The 26,653-nt window shown below is 42.4% G+C and overlaps 1 protein-coding gene across 1 annotated transcript in view; it reads left to right on the top strand.

The window, feature by feature from the left end:
• The window catches only part of LOC127569686 (uromodulin-like 1), a 99,475-nt gene extending 75,174 nt beyond the window's left edge, over window positions 1-24,301 (top strand). The window contains exons 19-29 of the mRNA XM_052014486.1: window positions 169-429; window positions 2,558-2,815; window positions 9,687-9,799; window positions 10,957-11,176; window positions 12,454-12,594; window positions 15,518-15,747; window positions 17,332-17,474; window positions 20,497-20,727; window positions 21,480-21,639; window positions 22,852-22,942; window positions 24,114-24,301. Of these exons, the coding sequence (XP_051870446.1) occupies window positions 169-429; window positions 2,558-2,815; window positions 9,687-9,799; window positions 10,957-11,176; window positions 12,454-12,594; window positions 15,518-15,747; window positions 17,332-17,474; window positions 20,497-20,727; window positions 21,480-21,639; window positions 22,852-22,942; window positions 24,114-24,301 (2,036 nt within the window). The remainder of the gene's footprint in view (window positions 1-168; window positions 430-2,557; window positions 2,816-9,686; window positions 9,800-10,956; window positions 11,177-12,453; window positions 12,595-15,517; window positions 15,748-17,331; window positions 17,475-20,496; window positions 20,728-21,479; window positions 21,640-22,851; window positions 22,943-24,113) is intronic.
• Window positions 24,302-26,653: the final 2,352 nt, after the last annotated feature.

The raw sequence follows: 26,653 nt of genomic DNA, 5'->3' as shown, positions 1-26,653 counted from the left end.
AGTGGTGTTATTATAACTTGGGCTACTTTTATCTGCTTTGTTCTTTAGAGAACATTTATAGTCATAGTTTCAAATGCTTGTGTAATTGCTTTTTTGGAAAGTTGTCTTTCAAATGCATTTTGTTCCTGACAGGCATTTTGTGTAATGACTGTCTATTTATCTTCCCAGCGGCTCCTTCACCCATTATAAACTTGACAGTTTTCAATATCACCACCAAGAGTTTTCACATAACCTGGACAACCGATAACTACGAAGAGCAGACATTTATTGTCCAGCTGTTAAAGAATGATAGTGTTGTGAAGGAAACAGAAACCCTGGAGCTGGCTTTAACTATATCAGGGTTGGAACCTGGGACTGAATACACTGTGAGCGTCGCCTCGAGATCTTGTGAGCAAGATGGCATTGCCACTGAGCTGAATGTAAAAACAGGTAATAGCACTAAATGGGCCTTAGTTCACTAATTGCTGTTAATCCCAAATTGGCAGTCTCATTCTCAAAGTCCTCAATGTGGTTGTTGGAAAATTTCTACTTATGAGCATGTGATTGTGAAGTTGAGGCATATTGTGAAGTTAAGTTATGGTGATAAGAGGCTTAACTGGGCCACAATTAATCACTTGTGGTTATGATAGCACAAGAGAGGGTGCAGAAGAGACTGAGCATACTGTCGGGGTAGGTGAACTATAGCAATGAGGAAAGGATGCCTGAAAGGGCAGTGGTGGAAGAAATTCTTACTACTACTTTTTTTAAAACAAGTACCTGTTTGAGTATTTGAGGAGCTATAATTTGCAGGATTATGGACTATGAACTAGGATTAACCGAAATTCCATTTGCATGCAGCGGTGCCACAGTGGGCTGAATCCCTCCTCCTGTACCATGAATTTCTATGTGTCTACCTTTTCTATGGCACTGGCTGGCTCACACAAAATGTTCCTTTTTCCCAGCAGTGTCATTCCTCATCCAGAAGAGCAAACAAATCACAAGGTACAAAAGAGCTGAACAAACCTGCAAGGTGTTCTGGCAAGGATAAACTTGTGGGCTGAGCTCTCAGTTTAGGGGGAAGTGCAAAATGCATGGCAGTGGATTGGCTGCCTGCTAAACACGCTGCTCAAATTTTCCATGTATTCAATGAGAGGACAGTGCAATCTTGACTGGCTGTTCCTCTTTACTTCAGCTCCAGTTGATAGTTGAACACATCGAGCAATTATGTTAAAGCTGGAGTGGGTAGGACTCATAGTTATGGATAAACATAATAGAATGGTTAAAATCAAGATTTTTTTGTACATATTTATGGGATTTGTGAGTTTCTGCAAGTCCCTTGGACTGCTCTAGTGGTAAAAGATTAGCAGGTGAATGTTCATTAATACATTATAGGCAGGACTTGGAGGGAAGCCCCACAAATATTGATGTGGTTGATTACAAGCTCCTCCACCCTCATTTGCCTTGGAGTGAATGGTAAAACTTTTTTTTTAATCAGCAGAAACCACAAACATCAGAACAAAACGGTCTGCCATGGATTTTGTCTCTTCTATGACTGTCTACTTGAATAGGCCTGGATTTGCAGCGGATTTTCCATACCCGGACGTGCCGTTATGCTGTATGTTTCTGCCCCTGAATTTCACTGATGCATGGATTCACTTTGAGTGCTTAATTGTGTGCTGGTGTGTTCATACAGTTCTGTTGTTAGGTTTCGAGATGTAAACAGAACAACCTTAAAATAGTATGTGATAACTTTTGTTAGTTTTGATAATAATAACTGTTGCTGTAGAACCTGTGTTTGTATCATGGCTCACATTTCTGCAGCGGTAAAGTTGGTGAATTTGTCTGTATTTACTGTCATTGCCCAGAAGCAGCTTTAGTAATTCTGTGCATGTGTAATTCACAGATACCACACAAAAGTTACAGCATGCAGAGGCGATTTGGCTTGCCCAGTGTGTACTGGTTCTAAGCAAGAACAATCAATGATGCCCATTCTCCTGCCCTCTCCCCTTTTACCTTTCAAGTACTTATCTAGCACCCCTTTGTATACCAGAATTGAATCTGCTTCCACTACTGTTACTGGCAGTGCATTTCAGATCTAACTACTTGAAGTACAAAGCAAAAATGTTGATCTGTAGCTTTTGGTTCTTATCTCAAAGTAGCTGTCAGTCATTCAGTGTTCTTAGAAAACCTAAGTTCTCTCTGTAGCCTGTTTCAGTGCATTCAGGGGAAACCCCATGATCTGAGATAAATTTAAGCTATGTATGAATTGGATAGATCACCACTGGATCAAAATTCTGCACGTGTCAAAATTCTGCATTGGACCTGTAGCATTCTTTCATCTTTAATGGGTCAATAACCTGGAATGCTTTATCTAAATCCAAACCTATAGGAATGCTGTTCAAAGGGAAAGCATCACCACCATCTCAAGGTAAGTTGGAATGGGCAATAAATCTGGCCTTCCCTCAAACAAATTAAGGAAACTGTAACTCCCTTCATTCTTTGGTCCTGACAGTTGGAATGGGCAATAAACACTGCTGCTATAAGGTGCTAATTAACCGGTTCTTTAATTTGGTAACAGCTCCATCTGCAGTCACCAATTTGGCTGTATCCAGTATCACCAGTGATGGCTTTCAAGTAACTTGGACAACAGATACAAGTGAAGAGCAGACCTATGTCGTGAAGGTGTGGAAGGATAATATCATCGTGAGTGAGACGGAGACACAGGAACTGGAGTGGATCACATCAGGACTAGAGCCTGGGACTGAGTACACTGTAACCGTGGTGTCCAGAGTGTGCGAGCAAGAGAGCATTACTGTGGAGCAAAATGTGAGAACAGGTAATAACACAAGGATTCTGATTCATTTTAATCATTCACTCTCGGGATATGGGTGGCATGGTTAGCAGGAATCACCTTTGAACAAAACTGCTTGGTAGGCCATCTCAGACACCATATATGAATCAACCACATTGAAACAAATGTAGCCTTTACATACAGTCAAGCTTTGAGTCCCAAGGCACTGTGACTGTCTGGGTACCTTCAATGGTGTCACAGTCATCCTTCAATGCTGACCCAGGACTTGGTCAATCCAAGGTGAGATTAGTTGAGTTGCTTTGTGTCATAGGTGAGGCTGTTTTCCTCCCTGGTAATGGATAACCAAAGATGTCACAGCGCTTACCCATCCCTTTACAAGTACTGTTTTTAATCTTGATAGGTATCCTTGAGCGGGAGAGCCCATATTGGTTTTGTCAATAGTAACCCAGCCATGGGACTCTTCAAATATATAGTTATTCATTTTCCCAAGTGATCTGGGAAGGCCAGGCCAGTGTTTATTGCAGGCAAGGCCAGTGTTATTGCTCATCCTAATGGTTTTTCAGAAGAACTGAGTTGACTACTTGAACTGCTGTAGTCCTTTGGGGAATAAGTGCTGCTGGGGAATGAGTTCAAATACCCAGTGACAATGACAGACTGGCAATGTCATTTATGGTGGGTGACTTAAAGGGGATCATAGAAGTGGTGTTCCCATGTGGCTGTAGTCCTTGTCCTACTTGGTCATAGTCATACAGCATGGAGGCAGGCCATTTGGCCCATCACGTCCACACTGACCAGTGGGCACCCACTTGTAGTAATCCCATCTTCCAGCACTTAGCCCATGGACTTCTATGCCTAGGTGATTCAAGTGCTCATCCAGACACTTCTTAAATGCTATCAGTGATTCTGCTTCCACCACTCTCTCCGACAGTCACTTCCAGGTACTCGCCACTCTCTAGGTGAAAAAGGTCCCCCTCAGATCCCCTCTTACCCTATACCCTAAATCTATGTCTTCTAGTTTTATCCACCTCTGATATGGGGAAAAGTTTCCTGCAGTGTATCCTATCTGTATTCCTCATAACTGTATATACCATAATCATATCCCTTCTTAACCTCAGAGACACGAGAGACTGCTGATGCTGGAATCTGGAACAACAAACAATCTGCTGGAGGAACTCAGCAGGTTGAGCAGCATTCTTGGGTGGAAAGGAATTGTCGACGTATTGGGTCAAAACCCTGCATCAGGACTCAGAGGGGAGATGTCCGGCACAGAGAGAAGGGGAGCACCAATAAAGGAGCCTGAGGCGATTGGTGGACTGAGGAGGGGTGTAAGATGACAGGCAGGTCGGGCCAGGTAGGGGAGGTGAGTGGGGGCGGAGTTGGGAGACTGTGGCAGGTGAACGATAGCTGGAGGCAGACGGAAAGAGGAGAAAGGAAAAAACAACAGATGGAGCAAGGTGGATGGGGAGGAGAGTGTGAGGGTAGGATGAGCAGGAACACAAAGGGCTCCCAGTGCTGGACTTGGATAGGTAAAGGAGGTGAGAATGGGAACCATTAGGGGAGAGGTGAAGGAGAGTTGAAACGAGGTGGGGAGGGGACGGTGGGAGAAACCTGTGTATGAAGTGGGTGGATGGAGCTGGGAGACCTGTGGGTGAAGAGGATGGTGAAGTTCCAGGACATCTGAAATGTCCTTTATCAGGAAGCATGGCTTCCCTTCTGCTGTGGTTGATAGAGCCCGATCTCACATTTCCTCTGTGTCTTGTACTTCTGCTCTCATCCTGCCTCCTCCCAGACAGAACAGAGATCGAGTTCCCCTGGTCCTTACCTTTCACCCTATGAGCCTCCGCATCCAGTACATCATCCTTCGTCATTTCCGCCAGCTGCAAAGAGATCCCACCACCGGCCACTTCTCCTCCCCACCCCTTTCCGCCTTCCACAGGGACCACTCTCTCCATGACTCCCTAGTCTGCTCATCCCTCCACACCCATCCCTCCCTGACCCCTGGCACTTTTCCCTGCCCTCGCAGTGGATGTAACACTTGGCCTTCCGCCTCCTCCCTCACCACCATCCAGGGACCTGAACAGCCCTTCCAGGTGAGGCAAAGGTTCACGTGCACCTCCTCCAACCTCATCTGCTGCATTTGGTGCTCCCGATGTGGCCTCCTCTACATCAGCAAGACCAAGCACAGACTCAGCGACCATTTCGCAGAACACCTACGCTCAGTCCGTAATGCCCATCCCGAGCTCCCAGTTGCAGACCATTCCGTCTCCCCTTCCCATTACCACACTGACCTGTCCATCCTTGGCCTTCTCCACTGCCAGGATGAAGCCCAACGCAAACTGGAGGAGCAACACCTTGTATTCTGCCTGGGTAGTCTACAACCCAATGGCATGAATATTGAGTTTACCAATTTTAGGTAACCCCCCCCCCCCCTTTTCTTTTTTCCCTTTATTTTTCCCCTTTCCCCACTCTCCCTATCCTCCAGTCATGCCATTTTTGTCCCCCTTCCCCCTCCTGGTTTCCATCCACCCACTTTTCTCCAGGTTTCACCCCTCACCCTCCATCTAATTTCAACTGTCCCCTAATGGTTCCCATTCTCACATCCTTTACTTAGCCAAGTCCAGCACCGGGAGCCCTTTGTGTTCCTGCTTATCTCCCTCCGGCAGCCGTCTCCCATCTTCACACTCCCCTCCCTGCCCACCTTGCACCATCTGTTGTTTTTCTTTTTCTCTCTTCTCCCCCTTCCACCCCCCCCCCCCCCCCATCTTTCATTCACTTGCCCAGTATCCCAACTCCACCCCCACACACCTCCCCTACCTGGCACTACCTGGCTGTCATCTTACACCCCTCCTCAGTCCACCAATTGCCTCGGACTCCTTTCTTGCCACTCCCCTTCTCTCTCTATGCCGGCCATCTCCACTCTCAGTCTTGATGCAGGGTTTTGACCCGAAACGTCGACAATTTCTTTCCTCCCACAGATGCTGCTCCACCTGCTGAGTTCCTCCAGCACATTGTTTGTTGCACCTCTTAACCTCCTCTGGTTCAAGGAGAACAGACCCAGCCTTTCCAGTCTCTTGGTGGTAGAGATCTAGGATTTGGATGGTATTGTCAGAGTAGCCTGGGTGAGTAACTGCAGTGCATGTCATAGATGGTATACACTACAGCCACAGTGCACTGGTAATGGCTGGTGGATGGATTACCAAAGAGAATGTTCTGGATGGAGTCAAGCTTCTTCAATGTTTCTGCAGCTGTAGTCATCCAGGCAAATGGAGAGTATTCCATTACTCTCATTATGTGTAGATGGTGGGAAGGCTTAGGGATGTAACCCACGTCAGGATACTAGCCTTCAAACTGATCTATTTGAGTTTCTCATCAATGGTGATTCTCAGGATGTTGATAATGAGAGAATCAGTGATGATAATGCCATTGAATATCCTGGGTAGGTTGCTAGATTTTCTTCTTGGAGATGGCTATTGCCTGACTGTCCGGCCCTGAAAAATTGCTTCTGGGTCAGGGTGGAAAAAAAAATCAATGGCACTTACTAAATCCTGTAGGGAAAGTTCTCTCAATTTAGACATCAATCCCCTGATGTTCCTGAAGAAGAAACATGTGCCCAGGTCAACACCAGGTGGTCCATCCGATTCTATTCCATCTGTTTCAACGTAGTGGCTGTCGCTAAAATGAGTGGTTTGTCAGGTCAGGTCAGGTCAGGTCAGAGGGTATGTGATCATCAACTACGTTGGTGCGTCTGGAGTCACATACAGACCAGTGAAGAGATCTGATGGTTCCTATGGTCATCATTACAAAATGACTAAAATAAAATGCTGTAAATGCTCAGGCAGCATCTGTGGGGAAAAAATACTGAATTAATGTTCCAGGCTAGAAGTGGAAAAGAGAGAAAACAAGTTAAGTAACAGAGAGAGTCGAGGAGGGGTTGGTAGAACAAAGGGAACATCTCTGATCGGTTGAGGTCAGGGTTGCTGTGGGATAATCTTTTGAAGTAATTTAGTTGATAGATCAAAGGGGGCAGTTAAAGAGAAGCAGTACAAGTAAAGATATTAAAGAGCATTGTGATGAGGGCAGTTAGAGGAAAACACAGCAATGTAAAAGCTGCAGGATGTTGAGCAGTAGGGAATGCCAAGCAGTCTTTGACCTGAAACATTAACTCTGCTCCTCCTTCCACAGATACTGCCTGACCTGCTGAGTGTTTCCAGCATTTTCTGTTGTTTTTTTTCCCAATTTCCCAGCATCTGCAATTTTTGATTTTCATTTCTAAATGATTAGTTTGTTTTTGTAAATGCCAGATTATTAACCCAATTTATGCTCCACAGTTGCCATGATGGGATTTGAATGCGAGTAATTTAACCACATTGTACTAAAGGTCAATAGATAGCAAATCAGGTGAAAGCTTGACAAATGGTATATGCATGGAGCTAGTTAATTGTGACTAGCTTAGGTGGGCATCTTGTCTGGCGTGGACCAGTTGGGCTGAAGGGTCTGTTTCTGTAATGTATGACGCTAATTGTTTGATAGAGTTGGAGAACTAATCATCTTCCTGGTCTTACAGCTCTTAGTCCAACCACGACTGTGACAGGAACGTCCTTATCTGATGACTTGGATCTGTTCATACCCAACTCTGTGCAAGTATTTACTTCATCTTCCACACAAACATCCACAGCTTGTGGTAAGCTCAGCTGTTTCCCACTAGTTAGATTTGAATACATTTCATGTTGCTGTACCTTAGGGAAAATTATCAAGAGAATTTAAATAAAAATCCTTTGACAAATTTTTATTTCAGTAAACATGTCATACCATCACAAAAACCAGTCTCCCCTCCTTCCTGCTACATTGGGAAAGCAGCCAGTATAATCAAGGACCCCTCCCACCCCAGTCATTCTCTCTTCTCGCCTCTCCCATCATGCAGAAGATGTAAAAGCTTGAGGACGCGTACCACCAGGGTCAAGGATGGCTTCTATCCTGCTGTTATGACTTTTGAATGGACCTCTTGTATGATAACAATGAACTCTTGATCTCTCCATTTTCCTTGCCATGGTCCTTGCACTTTATTTTGCCTATCAGCACTGTACTTTCTCTGTAACACTATATTCTGCATTGTTTATTATTTAACCTTTTGTACTACCTCAATGTACTTTACATATGGAATGATCTGTCTGGATGGCATGCAAACTAAAGGTTTTCATTGTATCTTAGTACATGTGACAATAATTAACCAATTACCATTTTTATCCCCTAGTTCCATCATTGATCAAAAGCCTCATTGTTATTAATGTCACGAGCAACAGTCTGAAGGTCATTTGGGAAGCCGATGCTGCAATCAACCAAGAGTTTCTTGTGCAACTTTGGAAGGATAATCGTATAGTGGTTGAGGCAAAAACCAAGGAACAAAACTGGACCGTGTCAAACTTGGAGGCTGGAGTGCTGTACACTGTGAGGGTTGTATCTTGGCTCTGTGGGACAGAGGGCAAAGCTAAAGTACAAGAAGTCAAAACAGGTACAAAGTGTTATGTTCCCATAGAAGTGATTTTCCTGCAATTATCATTTTTCTTTGTCTTTCTAATTCCTTAAAGACTCTAGCTGACACTTCCTGATTATACTGTGATATTCATGATAATTGGCAGAAGAATCCAGTGAGGACAGATTATAATACCGGGTCTTCATTCGTTTGTGTTTGCCAGAGGCCCAACCCAATGTCTGCAGTTTTTTTTATTTCCAACCCTAATTCCTTCATACTTGGGAGAAATTATGCAGGTTTTACAGTCCCTTGGTTCACACATAGCATTGCTTTTATGCAGTCTCACTTCAGGCTAACTCAATTCTAGTGAATAAACCTAAAATTTTAATTCTGTTTAATCAAAACAAATGCACTTGGGTCTCCAGACATTGACAGACTTAATCATACGGAAAATTTGTGCCTCAGAATGAGGCCATTTGGCCCATTATGTCCATGCTGGCCTGAGAAAACTATTGAGACTTTCAACCTGTTGCCTTACAGGCTAGGTCTTATCGAGAGCTCGCCTAGATGGATAGTTTTCAAGTGTGATGAGGGTTTCTCTCTCCACTGCCCTTTCAGTGAGTTTCAGGGTCAAACAATATTTTGGAGACACAAGAGACTGCAGATGCTGGAATCCAGAGCAACAAACAATCTGCTGGAAGAACTCAGCAGGTTGAGCAGCATCTGTGGGAGGAAAGAAATTGTTGACGTTTTGGGTTGAAACCCTGCATCAGGATGCTGAGTTCTTCCTGCAGGTTGTTGCTCCATTGATACTTTGGGTGAAACATTTCTCCATAAGTTCCTCCAACTAATCACTGTAAATTTATACCCACTTGTTATTCACTTCACTTCTTCCAGAAATAAGTCTTTTTTCATTTACTGAATCTGACCTCTGATAATTATATGCACCTCAATTAAATCTCACCTCAGGCTTTTCTGTTCTAAAGAAAGAAACCACAGTCTAGTCAATCTTTTCTTATGTCTCTCTTAATTGCACTGTCTCTAGTTCTATTGCATCTTTTTTGTACTGCTGAGACCAGAACTGGACTGAGTCCTCTGACTGTGGCTGAATTAGTGTTTTTAAACAGTTTCGCATGATCTCCCTTGATCTTGGCCCAACAAGGAAAGTAACTTGTTTTCCTTCTGACTACTTTATTTATCCATCCTGCTACATTCAGGAACCCATGGACACACGTTTGAGGATCCCCCTGTTCCCAGTATCCTTCCAGTTATTGTGTATTCCCTTAACTTGTTTGCCTTCCCCCAAATACATTGCCTCACTGTTCTCCAGGCTCAATGCAGCTTGCCAATTTTCTATCCAACTAACCAGTCCAAATTGAGAGTCAGCATTGTAAGTACTTACTGACTTTTTGTACCATCCCATAGCTGCACGTATCATGGAAGGGCGAGTGAGGATAATGAATTTAATGTTCAACGAAGGGCTGGGAAACAGCAGCAGTGATCAGTTCAAGGCCTTTACAGAGCAATTTGTTGCAGAGGTATGATGATATTTCGCAGTAGTCTTGTCTGTTTGTACTGGATTTGCTTTTTACTGTCTGTGTGGAGTTTGCATGTTCTCTGACCATTCTCCTGGTGCTCTAGTTTCCTTCCACATTCTAAAGATATGCTGGTTGGTTACTGTAAATTACCTCTGGTGAAGGTGGGTGACAGAAGGGTGGGGGTGAAGTTCATGGGGATGCAAGAGGGGAAAATATGGTATTAACATAGACGGATGTTGGTGCAGAGATGATGGACCAAAGGCTTGTGTGAATGGGCTCAGACTGATGTCTTGTTCCTCCCTCTGGTGGATCTAAAAGGTCTCATGGCTCTTTTTGAATTCGGTGCATATAGTTTTTCCAAGTTATCCCCCAACCAAAATCACAAACTATTATGGTCATTTACCACATTGCTATTTTTTTGTTAGGAGCTTGATTAATTACAACAGTGATGACATTACCAAAGTACTTCATTGTTTGTATTTGTGTTTTTGTCATCCTGAGGTCATGAAGGACTTGGTAGAAAAGCAAGAAGTCTCTTTTTTAATATTCTATATGCTTGATAGGTTTAACCTCAAAAGAAGGCTAAGAAATGAGATGAAAGATCAGCCACGTGTAGTTTGATATGAATTAGCACTCACATTAGAAGGCGGAATAGAAAGGTACATAACTGATGGATTGTATTGGTAAGAGGTTGGAATTAACACCACCTTTAATGTCACGCTGTACCTCACTGGCAGAGCCAAGTGTTCAGAAAGCACAAGGAAATAGGAAAATGGTTCTGTTTCCAATTGAAATGAAGGAAGAGATGGGACTGATTGCCTCAGGACATCTCAAACAGCTTTACAGAGAATGAAGTGTAGTCAATTCAAAAGTGTCCTTCACTTCAAAGGCGTCATTCAAAAACAGTCACTTAAGTGTATTGCATAAGTAGGAGGATTGGCAATCTGTACATTGCAAGTCCCCACAAAGTTTCAAGGTGGTAATGATGAGATAATCATTTTTAGTGATATTGATTGAATAATATCACTCGGTCAGAAAACGAAGCTGGTAACTTTAACAGTTTAGCACACTCTCAGTATATTGGCCACATTCTGTACTTTTAGGAGTCAAAAAAGTATTGTTTGTTTGAAACTGATGTACTTTGTTTATGATTACAGATCTTGAAATCTTTACCCAACTACACTGCCAACCTTTTAGCTTCTGGGAAATTCAAGATTGTGGTTAAATCACTCCAAGAAGGAAGTGTGAATGTGGACTTTCAAGTGGTCTTTGATGAAGAGCTGGCGGCCGATGTTTCCGAAATTATCTGGGACCTTGTGGCTTCATTAGAGGATGGCTCAGTTTTTATTTTTGATCCTGACAGCACAGACATTTCAGGTAATGGGAAAGCAGAAGATAGCAAATGCTGGAAATTAGAAATAAAAACAGAAAATACTCAACAGGTCAGACAGCACCTGGGAAAAGATAATGTTTCATTAAACAATGGGGGTGAGGTGCCAAGATAGGACACTGAATCTTAACATGTACAAGTATGGTATCAAAACCATTCTCTCTGTGAGAAATTAGACAGCTGAAGTGCTTCTTTGGAGGCATTTTGGCAGATGATTTAAAGCCGTCTTGCTCCCTCCATTAGGGAAATGCCCTCACAAATTGATCTTAGCTGCAGGGGCAATCCAAGAATCTATCCACAGAGGTATGAATTACCCTAGGATTAAGCCTGATTTCAGTACAGTACACGCATTTCTAACGTATGCCCAGAACTGTGTCACTACTTCCCCATTCCATGTGCGCTTTCACAAATTCATCTTTTGGATGGATTGTAGGGGAAGGAATTTGGATTATTCAAATACAAGTCATTTTTATGGTGGTCCAACTCAAATGTTGCATGTTGTACTGTGTGATTGGAATGCTCAAAACAAGATCTAACTTCATGAAAAACAGGATGTTGTTGGAGGAACTCTGGATGATGCTTGAGTTCATCCAGCATCATCATGTTTTTCATCTAGATTTCAGCATCTGCAGTCCTTTGTCTCAAGATCTAACTTGCCTCCTCAGCAATGCATTGCAACAAAGAGAGGTTTTGATTTTTATAGCCCACATTTATGTTAGGAGATTATTGACTGCAACATGCTTAGGCATGTCCTAAAGTACTTCTGATATGTATGCATAATAGTAATATAGGAAACGACGAGCCAGTTTGTGTGCTTCATGGGCTTGTGATGAGTGAACAGACACTGTGCTTCCATGACATATTAATCCAGGATAATGCAGTGGAATCACTGACAATATTGTGTTCAGCCTATTAATTCTAAACAACAATGTCATTAAGTTTATGAACAAAATGTCAATTGAAATGGATGTACATGTGAAATTATTGGCATAAGATGTTGAAACAAAGGTCCTGCCTGTCTGTTCTGGTGATTTGGATAGATGCTGAGGCACAGGGGAACAGGGATTCCCTCTACCCAACATTCATACAGGGGTATGATTTACCCTAGGATTAAGCCTGATTTCAGTATAGTACATGCATTTCTAACATATTTGCAACATTTTTGTGACTTTATATTTATTTCTACAATTTTATAGGTGTAAGAGTACCAATGGTAAATAATGGTGGGTTATACAATCATTTTCTTCTCGCCTTTTCATCACAGATTACAATGAGTGTGCCTCACTTGAAGACAATGACTGTTCATTCAATGCAAAGTGCATCAACACAGAGGGGTCCTACACCTGTAGTTGCTCTGACAGTTTTGTAGATGCAAACCCTGTTCAACCTGGCAGAAACTGCAGAGGTAAATGTTTTTGTCCTGAAACAGTGAGACACTTTAACAATTCTAAGCAGTTGTTTCATTTCATTTGTTCTGGTCATTAATAATAGCAGGCAGGCTACACTTAGACTAGCACATAGACCATTGGTCTCACAACATGAATTCAAATCCCACATCATAGCTGAATCACATAATTCAAGTGGTTAAGTAAATCGGCAATAAAACGCTTGTATCGGTAATGGCATCCATGAAAGGCAAGGATTGTCATTAAAAATCCATCAGGTTCAATAACTTTCAGCAAATCCATTTGGTGCATGAACAGCTTTCTGTTTTATTTTCATTTCCCTGTTACTGATCATCATTTTCAACTGAAGTTGACCACGTTAGTCAGCTGTGAGAGGGGACATTATTCATTAATTTCTGCCCTTTTTTTTAAAAGAGTAACAATTTTTCAGCACCTGGGCATCACTGGTAAGGACAGTATTTATTGTCCATCCCTTAATTGTCTTTGAGAGAAGTTGGTGGGGAGCTGCCTGCTTTAAAAAGCTGCAGCTCTTCTGGTGGTAGTACTCCTACAGTGCTGTTGAGTAAGGAGTTACAAGACTTTTGTTAATGAAAGAATTGCAATATACTTCCAGGTCATAACACAGCAAAGTAGGGAGGAAGCTGCCAATGGTAGTGTTTCCAAGTGCTGCTGCCATTGTTTTTTTTGGTGACAGATGTCACCATTTGGAAGGTGCTGTAGGGGTAGGTTAGGTGAGCAAAGGCTGTGCAGTGTGACTGGTGTGCTGGTGGTGAAGGGTTATGAATGAGCAGGATGTTGGTGAGCTACTTTTCCCTGATGGTGCCAAGATTCTTGAGCGTTGTTGGTGTGGCACTCATCCAGGCATATGGCGATTAGGTTCCTGACATATGCCTCATGAAAAGGCTATAGGCTATCAGGAAGTGAGTTGATTGTTATCGGATACCCAGCCTCTGATCTGTTCTCATGGCCACAGTATTTATGTGGCTGGTGCAATCAAGTTTCTGGTCAATGGTGACCTCCAGGATGTTGATCATGGGGAACTCAGCAATGGTAATGTCATTGAATATCAAGGGCAGGTGATTCTCTCTTGTTGGAGATGATAATTTTTTGACACTTTGGTGTTACAATATGGTCCACCTCTAAACTCACTATCAGCAGCATTAGGATTAGTTTTCAGACATTAGATTAATTCTTAGATCTGTGTGTGTCAAAGTTTCACTGCCATAATATTATGGTTGTAAAAATTTGTCCAGCTTTTATAGAGATAAACGATGAATCCTTTCCAATGTCACTAACACCTGTCTCTGGCATAAGAATATATTTGTTGATGACAGGTCATTTCATCCGATCATCAGAGCAATCCCATTCTATTAATTTCCTTTAAATTATTCTTAATAACTTCCTTCCTTCCCTGGTGGAAATTATTGAACCAGATGGACTTTTAATGAGACTCCACCTCTGCGTTAGGGCCAATTTATACTGTCTAATTAACCTACTAACCAGAAGGCTGGAATATGGAAGGAAACCAGAGTACATGAGGGAAACCCACATGGTCACAGGGAGAAGATCCAAACTCCACACCGACAGCACCTGAAGTCAGGATTGAACCTAGGTCACTAGAACTGAGCCAGCATCTTTACTTGCTGCAGCACTCTGTTACCCACAAGCACAGCTTCATAAATCAAATGAAAGAAAGCCACTCTGACCTTTAATCTGTTTGAGTTTGCTTAAAAGTAATTAGCTGCCAAATGGCTCATTACAAATTAAGGAATGATGTCTGCAGTGTTAAAAGGACACACCAGTAGATTTATTGTTGGCTGTTAAACCCATGCCCTTTAGTTTTAGATACCCTCCCATGGGAAACAGGCTCTGGCTATTTACCCTATCTATGCCTTTCATAATTTTATATACCTCTGTCATGTTAACTCTGAGCTTCTGTCTGATCTCCTTAAACTCAAACCCTCCAAGCCAGACAACATCCTTGTGAATCTCTTCTGCACCCTCCCTAGCTTAATCACATCTTTCCTGTAGTGTGGCAACCAGAACTGCACACAATACTCCAAGTGCGACTTAACCAATGTTTTGTACGACTATAGCGTGGCGACCTAACTCTTGTACTCAATACCTTGGCCAGTGAAGGTAAGCATGCCGTATGCCTTATTCACCACCCTTATTCAAGGAACTATGCACTTGTACTCCAAGGTCTCTCTGTCCAGCAACGCCCTACCCCAGGGCCCTGCCGTTCATTGTATATATCCTGCCCTGGTTTAACTTCCCAAAATGTATCACTTCACAGTTGTCTGGTTAAATTCCATCTGCCATTCTCTTGTACACCTTTGCAGTTGATCTATATCCTGTTGAAACCTTGGACAACCTTCACGATCCAACTATACATCCAATTTTAAGATAAGATCTCTTTATTAGTCACCTGTACATTGAAACACACAGTGAAATGCATCTTTTGCGTAGAGTGTTCTGGGGGTGGCCACGCTTCCGGCACCAACATACCATGCCCACAACTTCCTAACCTGTACGTCTTTGGAATTTGGGAGGAAACCGGAGCACCTGGAGGAAACCCACGCAGACACTGAGAGAACATACAAACTCCTAGACAGCAGCTGGAATTGAACCCGGGTTGCTGGCGTTGTAATAGCGTTACGCTAACCGCTACACTACGGTGCCTGCCCTCTGTCATCTGCAAACTTAGTCATCTTGCCACTTACATTCTCATCCAAATCATTAATATATATGATAAACATCAGAGGACCAATCACCCATCCCTGCAGCACACCACTGGATCTTTGAAGACAGCCAGCCTATTTCTACACAACATAACCAAGCTTGAAGTTGACAGGATACCTGTGTAAATACTTTGGCTAACTGTCTTCAACTTTCTATGTCCACTTCCAATGTTCAATGTAGAACCCATAGTGGCCAACCCGATCACAACTACAGCAGCTGCTGAATCAATCATGATAAACTGTAACCTCCATGAGATCTCTGTCATAATGGAGCGATCATTTTTGGAAGCGAGGCAGATACCAGCATCATCGCTTTATCTGGGGAACTCGCACTGCAATAGGAGCTTCGGAAACTTGACCCATGTTGCCTTAAAGGTCGGATGGACTGAGTGCGGAACTCAAATTTCCAACGTAAGTGCCAAAGAAGTTTTCCCTTGGTATTTACTCAAAAACAGACCTTCTGTGTACACAAGAGCCAAGAAAATGATTAAAATGGTGAAGCAACAGCCCTTGCTGCTGCTGTTGAAGAAAGTCTCTTGCCAAGATCTAGTGATCTCTGTAATTGAATATCTCTTTAATGACATGAGATCCAAGTGAATATTTAAATGTATTTCAAGCCATAAATACTACTCAGAAAACCTTTTGACCCTAACATATCAAGTTGAGAACTTCCCCTTTTGCAATACCTATTGTTATTAGGTGAGTTCAAGAAAATGCCTGGCAGCTGTGACATCACGCTCTCTAAGTAGCCAATCACAGTGAAGAATTCCCAGACAGAAAATCATAGGGAAAAAGCACAATTTTAAACTAATTTTCAAAACCTTTTATAGAGCATTAACTAAAGATAAAACATAGAATCTAAATAGAAACTGAAATATTAAAAGTAAACATTTAAAATCTGATCCCCTACATTTTGAAATATTCATGTTCTGAAATTTCAAACAGCATGCATAAAAGTATTTTTTTTAAGACCACAAAATTTTTTTATGTCTTATTCAGGTTTAGAACACTTAAATATTCATTTGGACCTCATAATTAAAAATAAGATTTCCAAAGAATTTAGCTGCAGGTCTAATGGCTGCAATAGCTTGATAGCTTAATTCATGTCAGTACAAGGGATTTTGACATAATTGCAATGAAAGAGACAGTGTAGCCTCTGGAAGTGTACTGATTCACCAGTTGCAGCTTTGGGATTTTGGTGTTAAACTAAGTATGGACAGAAATCTGGAAGTCACTGCCAGTTTCAGAAAGTAACTTCTAAACAAATAAATTTGCTATCATTATGATCACAAAATCCAGGCCTACAACCTCAACTTGAGTGGATGGCGTAATTAGTCTGGTATTCCCAAGCCAAGGAACAAAAAGGAGATCCGAAGGTTCAGCTTCCCAGTGACACCTGCTGAAATTGAATTTCAGTTGGATTTGGAAATGGACGTAGCTCCTTCCTGAGCCATCAATCTTCATTGAGGACTTCTCTCATGAATGTTCATCAGTGTTGTTCCTGGAACCAAGCTTTGTACTGCTGCCCAGATGAGAGAATGGGAGAGAATAAAACAAAGCTTAGAATCACATTGTTGCTGGCTTGAATTGTGTGGGAAATTCAACAAGTTTCTATCATTATTCTGGCCCCCAAGCAGTCAAACCAATAGGCTCTTATTGTCCTAAAAATGCCTTATAAAAGCTGCGAATTTTCCTAATTCTGGTATTTAGCATATTCTTAGTTCCACCACACTGGTGTCCATGCTGCAGATCTCTAGAGTCTACACCTAGGAATTCTTTCCCTAAAATTCCCTGCATCTCCCTCTCTGCCTTGTACCATGTGCTTTTGATCAAATCCTTGATCACTTGTTCTACTTATGTGGGTTGGTATCAAATTCCCTTTGATTATTCTCCCATGAGGTGCCTTGTGACATTTAATTTCTGCAAATGTGTTAAATTAAGTGATGTTCTTTTATTTGTTGACAACTGTTTGATGGTTGTAATTATTTATTCCAGAATGACACTCACACAGTTGTGAAAACAACACTACAGAACATTGTTTCATCGAGCACAGTCTCTGCTGATGGTAACCTTGAGGTCCCTGTAAATTGCACGTTTGACAACAGCCTCTTACTTCCTGCTGGCTATGCTCCAAATGGGTAAGGTGTCCTGTTTCAATCTGAGTTAAGGGGCTCGTGCTAAATTAGGCTTGTCTATCAGCTTTCATCCACTGAGGCTGAAATGAAATCAGACAATAACCTCTCATAAATTGCCTTAATATTAATGCAAAATCTTTTGGCTAACTTTTGGAGAAAGAAGGATAAATAGGTGAACAATTAGGTAGTTGCAGAGTGTGATAAAGATGGGGATGGTAGAAAACTTCAATGAACTCAGATTTTCTGAGCAGTTACTGGGCAGGCACGTAGTGTAGTGTTAGCATAACGTTTTACTGCGCCAGCGACCCGGGTTCAATTCTGGCCGCTGTCTGTAAGGAGTTTGTACATTCTCCCCGTGTCTGTGTGGGTTTCCTCTGGGTGCTCCGGTTTCTTCCCACATTCCAAAGGCGTACAGGTTAGGAAGTTGTGGGCATGCTGTGTTGGCGCCAGAAGCGTGGCGACATTTGCGGGCTGCCCCCAGAACACACTACGTGAAAGATGCATTTCACTGTGTGTTTCGATGTACATGTGACTAATAAAGATATCTCGTGTATCTTATTTTATAATCACATGGAAGTGTATAAAGTTTACAGCACAGAATCAGGCCAATCTATCAGTCAGGTATGTGCAGTTGTTTATAATCTATATCAGTTTCTTCTCACTTTATTCCAATTCACCCTATAAAATAAAGGAAGAATTTTTGTTCTTCCTTGGAGTCTGCACAGAACTGCCATCCTTTCTAAATGCCATGATAGCCCTAACCCATCTTCCTGGACTAATGCTCACTAGTAATGTTGGGTGAACTTCTGCTGTGGTCCTTGCCATCAAGAAGCAGGCTGGTCAAGGAAATGAGCAAAGGTCTATGAGCAGACGTTGAGCCTTTACCTCTAGAAAGTCCAACAGTAGGCTGTTCACTACTCCCTCAGGTACCACTGAGACACCCTGGCAATTGTAGTACTGCCGTCCAGTATCTCAGTGGTACCTGATGAATGAGACTGCCTGTTCTAAATAAAATTAGAACATGCTGGGGAAAAAAAATGCGCTGCTGGAGGAACTTGGTGAGTCAAGCAGGATCTGTGGAGGGAAATGGACCCAGGTTAAGACCCTTCATCTGGTCTGAAAGAAACATCGACTGTCCATTTCCCTCCACAGATGCTGCCTGACTTGCTGAGTTCCTCCAGCAGCTCGTTTTTTGCTCCAGGTTTCCAGCACCTGCAGCCTCTTGTGTCTTCGTACGCTGGAAGCACTCAGCAGGCCAGGCAGCATCGATGGAGAGGGAAACTGAGTTAATGTTTCTGTTGAAAATTTCCACCTGAAATGTGAAGGATCTGCAATCTGAAACATTAACTATTTTTCTCTTTTCATTGATGTTGACTGACCTGCTAAGTATCTCTGGCATTTTCTGTTTTTATTTCAGACTTCCAGCAACTGCATTCTTCAAAAATGTTTGTTTATTTTCGAGGCTGCCAGTCCAGCGGGTTTCTGAGATCAGGTTGTTCGTGTATGGTGAGGTGGCTGCTGGTGTAGGAATGCGGTTGAGGTAGGGGAGGAATGGTGGTAGGACTGATGTGGATGTAGAAGTGAATCCTTTTCACTTTCTCCCACACAATAATGCTGAATTTTGTGCAACGGAAGGTGGGAGGGCTCTTTGATTATCTTGACTGCTTTACTGAGGCAGTGATCTGTAGACACAGACCATGGAGGGAAGGCTGGTTTTCACGATGTGCTAAGCTATGTCCACAACTCTGCGGTTTCCTGCAGTCTTGGGCAGAGCAGTTGCCATTATAGATCCGTGATGCATTAGCTTTCTACGATGCATTTATAAAAATTGGTGAGGGTCAATGCGGTGAATTTCCTTGGCCTCCTAAGGAAGTAGAGGTACTGGTGCACTTTCTTGGCCATGGCGTCTATGTGGTTGGATTAGGACAGGCTATTGGTGATGTTTACACCGAGGAACTTGAAGCTCTCAACCTCAGCAGCATTGATGTAGACAGGAGCATGTGCACCGCCCCACTTCCTGAAGTCAATGACCAGCTCATTTGTTTTGCTGATATTGAGGGAAAGGTTGTTGTCATGACACCTTGCCACTAGGCTCTCTATCTCCTTCCTGTACTCTGACTCGTCATTATTTGAGATCTGGCCCACTATGGTAGTGTCATTTGCAAACTTGTAGATGGAGTTGGAGCAGAATCTGGCCACACAGTCATGAGTGTATAACGAGTAAAGTAGGGGGCTGTGAACACAACCTTGTGGGGTATCAGTGTTGGGGATAATTGTGGTGGAGCTGTTGCTGCCTATCCTCACTGATTGTGGTCTCTTGGTCAGGAAGTCAAGGATCTAGTTTCAAAAGGAGGTGTTGAGACCCAGGTCTTGGAGTTTGATGAGTTTGAGTTTGCTTGGAGTTATGGTATTGAAGGTGGAGCTGTAGTCAATAAGTAGTAGTAGTAGATCCTCAAAGCAGCTGGAGCAGAACTTTGTCTTCACTCATAAGCGCTCAATGTAGTTGTAAGCACTTACGGCGTTTAAAAGACATTTGACAGGTACATGGATAGCAAAGGTTTAGAGGGACATGGACCAAATGCAGGCAAATAGGACTATCTCAGTTAGGCATCTTGCTTGGCATGGATGAGTTGGGATGAGGGGCCTATTTTCCATGCTGTGTAACTCTCTGACTCTATGGCTCGATTATAATATCAGTTGTAAATTGTTTATTGACTTCAAATTTCAAAGCAGAGTACAACATGCAGCCTCTCCTAAACTGCATGTTTAGATGTACTCAATGAGGCTGAATTTCTACCCCTTGTATTTAATTCCATCCATTTATTATTGTCAATATGTCTCTCAAGGCATTTGAAGAAAATATTCCTGAATCAAGTTTGCTTTTTGTCAATTTGACCCTGTGTCTCCTTGACCTGGTGGTCCTGTGGAAACATAGCTGACTTCATACATTCATCTAGAATCAGAACACTTGTTAAAACTTTGCTTCTGTTGTAGGCTCTTAACAATTCAAATATTTTGTTTCAAGGAGGAATCGAATGAGCCTGGAAGGAACTGAAAACTACATGGCCAGCATTGAAACCTTCAATGGAAACCAGACATTATTGGAAGACCCCCTTCTGGACCCTGAAGATGAAGTGTCCATACAAGTATCAATTGATACAGCAGACAACAGAGCCAAGTTGATCCTTGCAGAGTGCTGGGCAACACCAAGCAACAACGCAACTAGCGACTCTTTGTATACAATTATCAAAACTGGGTAAGTGAAGATGTATGGAGGATGGAGAGAGATGGAAATCAGTTTTATTGGATGATATTGGTTGGAGTTTGGGAAAGAAGATGGAAGGAGTGCTCAAATTATGCCAGGTAGCCTGGTTTTGAAGATTAATGTGGGGTTTTCTGTGAAAAACCACTGATTATCTTTTATGTATAAAATCAAGGTATGAATTCATCATACACTGAAATGTAATCTGTTTATTGTATTTGAAGTTCTAATTTTCCCTCTTTCCTGTGTCCAACTCACCATCCTCTTCCAACTTAAAGGCAGTGACTCCTGTCTGGTGTAGACAAGGTCCCCTGGAATATTCTCCTCTTCCCAGATGGACTGTTCTCAGACACTTTGCCCAATGGATATAGTGTGTGTGCCTGCTTTGACTAAATTGTCCATCCAGGCGCCCGGTTCAGCACACATCATCAGTACGATGTTGAGGACAGGAAATATCCCTGCTATTTTCCTTCTGAGCAATGAGAGCAAATATGGTCATTGTATGGCCACAGGAATCAGTCCACTTGACATACCCCAGGTTGTGTACATGTGATTTGTCTTATCCATGTATCTCAAGGCAATCTATTCTTCAATGAAAATGACAAGATCCATTTCCTCCTCTTCACCACTGCAGAACTTATGAATTTGTCGAATAACTGAGGTTCAGGACCGGCACTAACGAGTCTTATTAAATAAATTTTAACTGCTTAATTCTTAATACATTCTCTTGCTTTTTCCCATTACAGATGCCCAGTTCCAGGATCACAGATAAAAATGTCTGAAAATGGAAACTCCACTAGTGCAAATTTTACTCTGAAAGTGTTTTCACTCATTAGCATGCCTTTTGTCTATATACACTGCCAGACTCAGGTCTGCTTGGAACTGAATGGGTCCATTTGCCAGCCGGTAGGTCCAGTTCTATTAATCTAGAGTAAAGGCAATGAATGACTTTATTTCCTTTGGCCATTTCATTACATGACATGACAATCTGCAAATGGCACATTGACTTTTCTTGCAATCAAACAATATACACAGTCTCGGTTTCCACTGCCTCCATGTTAGGCTCTAAATTAGTTGATGTTTGCTACTCAGTTGCTATAATGGACTGGGGCTTGATCGATTTGGATAGTTGAAACCATAGCTGTCATTTTGGACAACTTTGGCCCACTTGGGTCTTGAATCCTGCAGAATTTGATGTGGTGGGCCAATAATCAAGTGGTTGCTGTCATGCCACACAATGAGCCTGTACTGATCCTCTGCTGGGCAGGTGGTTTTCTAGACCATAATCTACTCAAAACTCTTTGTGTGATCTTGTGTGCAAGTTGGCAGCCTTGTAACAGTGGTTAGATTTCAAAAGTACCTCAATGGCTGTGAAAAACCTTTGGCTATGAAAGCTACTATACTAAAGCTAGTTCTTCATGTGGAAATCTTCATACTGGGGAGTGATAGCAGTGCAGTTAAATACATGGAGAGGCCTGGACTAAAGATCACAGTTAGGAAGGCGTGAATTCAAATCCCACTTCAACTGTAGAATTCAATTTAGATAATTTAAGTAGTCTGGAAGTAAAATGCTAATCTCCCAAATGATGAGCTGCAGTCTGTCTGGTACTACAGAATTATGCAGGAAATGGTGTTCTGATTGTCCCTCTAGATGGGAGAGGCTGCAGGTTTAGGGGGGTCCTGTTGAAGTTAGCTTGGTGGGTTACTGCATGCATTTTCACACTTCCTGCACCTAGGCTGAAATGTGAAGTTTTAAACTAGTCAATGGGACGCTACTCGTAGTCAAAGAATTTTTACAGGCTAGTCAATCCAACAAATCTCTACTGACTCTGAAGGAACACGCTAATCCCTGCCCTCCACCCTTTTTATCCAATATATTTCCAGTCAGAGTGGTATGTGACTTGGAGGGAAACCTTGTGGATAGGATTATGAGTTTGGAAGGGGTTGTCAAAGTAGTCATGGCAAATAGCTGCAGTGCATTTGTGGATACCACGGCCACGGTATGCCAGTGGTGGAGGGAATACCCATCAATTATGCTGTTTGTCTTAGACAGAGTCAAGCTTCCTGAATGGAGCTGACACTGATTCTCATTAATTCATGTTTGTCTTCTTTAACCAGTCGTGCAGTGGCTTGCATTCAATCGAGGGTGCTGAAGTTGTTGCAGAGAGGACTGTGTCACTTGGGCCCCTGTATCGCAGATACCGCAACGGTAAGTGATGGCGATTTCTGTATTGCCCAAAACATTTCAGTCAAAGGCAGCACACGGGTGAGTGAACAATGATGACCTTTGCTGCCTAATCAAGTTAAACACTTAATGATGTCAAAATAATCCAAACCATCTACCAGCAATGCAAGCCAAAAACTGAGATATGCATTGTTTGCCATGATTGAGGAAGTAGGTGTTTTGTCACTGATTCCATGTAACTCTGCAATTATATCGGCTTTGACGTGCAAGATCCATTGTCAAACATTATGCAGACATGATGTAGCAATGACATATATTTGGATTGGAACTGCAGGAGCTTCAAAAACACTCACTTCAGTGATAAAATAATTTTTCCTTTAGCCAGAATCTTTATTGCAGTGAAGATACTTCACAAAAATATTAACAGATGATCCTGATATGTGCCACTTAATCTGATATTAGGAATTGAAGAGGTCTCTCTTTACATAACACTAGGCTTCTTCATTTCAGCAAATATAGTTTGCAATAATTTCGGGGATCTGGATGGAAACTGACATTGAGGATGGTGAAATCAGGGCTAAGAACTGATTGTAAATTTAAGAAGCAGCTGATTTGACCTGGAGTGCATTTACTGTTGTGTGGACTGAAGCTGCATTGGTAGCAATCTTGAAAAATTGAGGGTTTAAGTACTTCTTCAGCCCCACCAAGGCTCCCATTGCAATCCAGAGGGAGTGCTGCATTACCAGAGGACACCATCCTTTTGATGTGACATTAAACTAAAACCCTGCACAATGTAAAAGATGCTGCATCACAAGTAATGGAGGTAACCGTGCTATCATTCCAATATTTATACTTCAATTAGCATTTTCCAGTTCCCATTATCTAGTTTGACTGGATTGCTGTGCAAACTGCTGGCCAAAACTCAATGGGGCGAATGGCTCCTTCTGTAATGAATTCTTTTGCATGAGACTATGGATGTCTATATTTTCAGGTGATGCTAGATGTTATGGGGAGAAAAGAGCAGAACAATTGTGAATAAAGCACTATTTCACCAGTTCTGTACCATTAACCAATACATTGTTGTAGCCCCAGTAAATTCCTCACTAACTACTTCAAGGACAGTTTTCTAGCCCATAATGATATCAAAGTAATTAAACTGCTTAAGAAGAACGTCTGTGCTTTTATCTTCTAACAGATGATGAACCTGTGGTGGAGCTGGATGAAAATATCTCGGCGCTGAGGGCAGTGGTGGGTCTCGGAATTCTCCTCTGCCTGATGCTCGTGGTAATATCTGCAGTTATGATGACGGTGTACACCCGGCGGGGCCACAGCTTCACTACTCAGCCCACTGGCCCGAACTACCAGGCTTTTGACAACTACTGACGATGTCGAAACAGTAACCAGGATAATGCGGGAAAGCTGCCATGACCAGGACTGTTGTAGAAAACCCAATCACTTTAATCCCTGTCAATTATCCGCCTCTTTCAATGTGATTTTGGGCAAAATGTGTTCAGACAATCCCTCCCTCTCCTGTCACTACAGCTTTGTTAGATTTCCATACTCCTGCAATACTGGCTTTGTGTGCAGTGCTGACTTTTATTTTCCTTGCTTCGTTATTGGCAGTCATACCTTCACCTCCCTAAGGTAGGAGAAAACAAGTCAAACCTCTTAATCCACCCATTGAAGCTAGGATCACCCTTAATATAAACACCACCAATTCTCTGTGCCAGGAGGCTACCATACTGGAAGAATTCCTCCTCCCTTCAACTAACATTAACCCCTATCCTTATGTTACTAATGTCTTCAAGAGATGTATCAACATCCTGCCACTATGATCCTTGAGATACTTCATTTCCTTGTACCTAGAAATTGTATTCTATAAATCAAATCCTGCATATATAAAGGACACATGGACATGTGTCCCTAGCCCTTCTAAAGCCTTCTTACTTTCTAATAAATGCAATGGGGATTTGGGTAGTCAACTTAGGGATACCCAGACCCTCATTATGAGCCCTAAAATACAAAAGATTTTTGCTGTCCAAAGTTCTGGAAGTCCCCCATCAACACAGAAGAATAGAGGGACTAGGCAATTCAGATCTTTTTCAGCCTGTTCCATCATTCAATACTATCATGGCTGATCTTTTATCTGAATAAACTTGTGCACCCCTCTCCCTCTCTTGCCTTGTTTAAAGTCTTTGACCAAGCTTTCAGATCCCTGTCCTAATCTGTATCTTGACCAATATTTGGCCCTGAATTAATGTCACAAAAAAATTACCATCTGGCTTTGCTATTTGTGGGAGCTTGCTGTCCAACAATGATAATAATCCAACAGTACTCAAAAGCATCCCAGCATTGTGAAAATGTAAGCGTCCCTTTCTCTTCTCTTTCTCCCTTTCTCTCTTTTGTGGCTCTGTTTTGGTCCAGGTGGCAGGTAACACTTGTTCCAGTTCTCTAGTAAGGAAAGAGTACACCTCCTTATGAAGAAGTCCTGGGCCCAGTGTGAAAAGCTACCAAACAACCCCTAGTCCGCACCAATCTCCACCCATGCAGTATACATCTCTCAGCCAATTCTCTCAACCCTGACACTAGGATCTCATCCCCACTAACCCCAAATCCATCCTCGTATGTGGTGTGCTCCTGCCACCAATCTGCTCTGCTCCTACTGGTCAGGGTGGCCTTTTACTGCTTCAGCTGCACTCTTGTGGATGGGCCATGAAATGTTCTTGCACAGAAAGAAGCCACTTGCCCCACTGCCCTGCAAATATACCCTTTTCATATATCTATCCAAATCTCTTTTGTACATTACTGTTGAATCTGCTATAATCTTCATCTCAAAGCACTCCAGATCATTACAGCATACTGTGTAAAAATAAAATATTCTTTGGGGGGAAAAAAAAAGGTGAATGCTTGCATAACCTGTGTAAGTTTAGGTATCTACCTGCATTCTCGAGTAATTTAAGAGTCAATCGCTTTGGTGGTCAGGAGGCATGTTTGGTCCACTGCAGGTAAGGCTGGAAGATCCCTGAGAAACAGATGAGTTTATACAACAAAAAAAGAACCCTTTCTGGATGATCAATAATGCTATTCCAATAACTTTGTGTGTGTGTGTGTGGCTCTGTGTTGTGAAGGTTAAGCAGGTGGAAGGTTGGTGTGGTCTATGTTGTGAGGTACTGAAACACATGCTAGGATGAAACATAAGAGTCTGCACATGGGCAAATGTCTGGAAGATCATACTGTGTTCCCCTCAACCACCAGAGCCACACATGTGCAGTAAATGTTGTAGCTCTGTGTGTGTGCGTGTGTGTGTGCGCGCGCACATGCTCCAAGTTGGACTCTAGGTCTGAGTGGTCTCAGGGTCAGCTAAATGTTCACGTTCCCAAGAATGATCTTTAGCTGTGACTGTAAGCACCCCTGATCTTGTTCACTCAGACAATACTCAGGGTGCAACCCAAACTGTATAGAGACCCAGTGACCTAGAAATTGGATCCCTTTGCACATTTGTTTTTAATGCACAAATCACACGTGGAAGTGGTTTTACCTGTGGGAGATTGCACTAGCAATCAATTCTGGATGAAATTGCACACTTTGGAAAAATTGGCTTTTGCACTTCTATGCAACCAGGTCACTGGAGCTCAAATAATTTTTGGCACTGGTGACAGGATGCTTGGGAGATTTTAAATGTGAGGCACGTATCCAAGTTTCATGACCAGTTTTTAACTGGAAGTCAGCAAGGAA

This window comes from Pristis pectinata, chromosome 4 (assembly GCF_009764475.1).
Source record: "Pristis pectinata isolate sPriPec2 chromosome 4, sPriPec2.1.pri, whole genome shotgun sequence".
Lineage (NCBI taxonomy): Eukaryota > Metazoa > Chordata > Chondrichthyes > Rhinopristiformes > Pristidae > Pristis > Pristis pectinata.
Note: the sequence above shows the minus strand (reverse complement) of the source record. Positions and strands in the feature narration are given on the sequence as shown.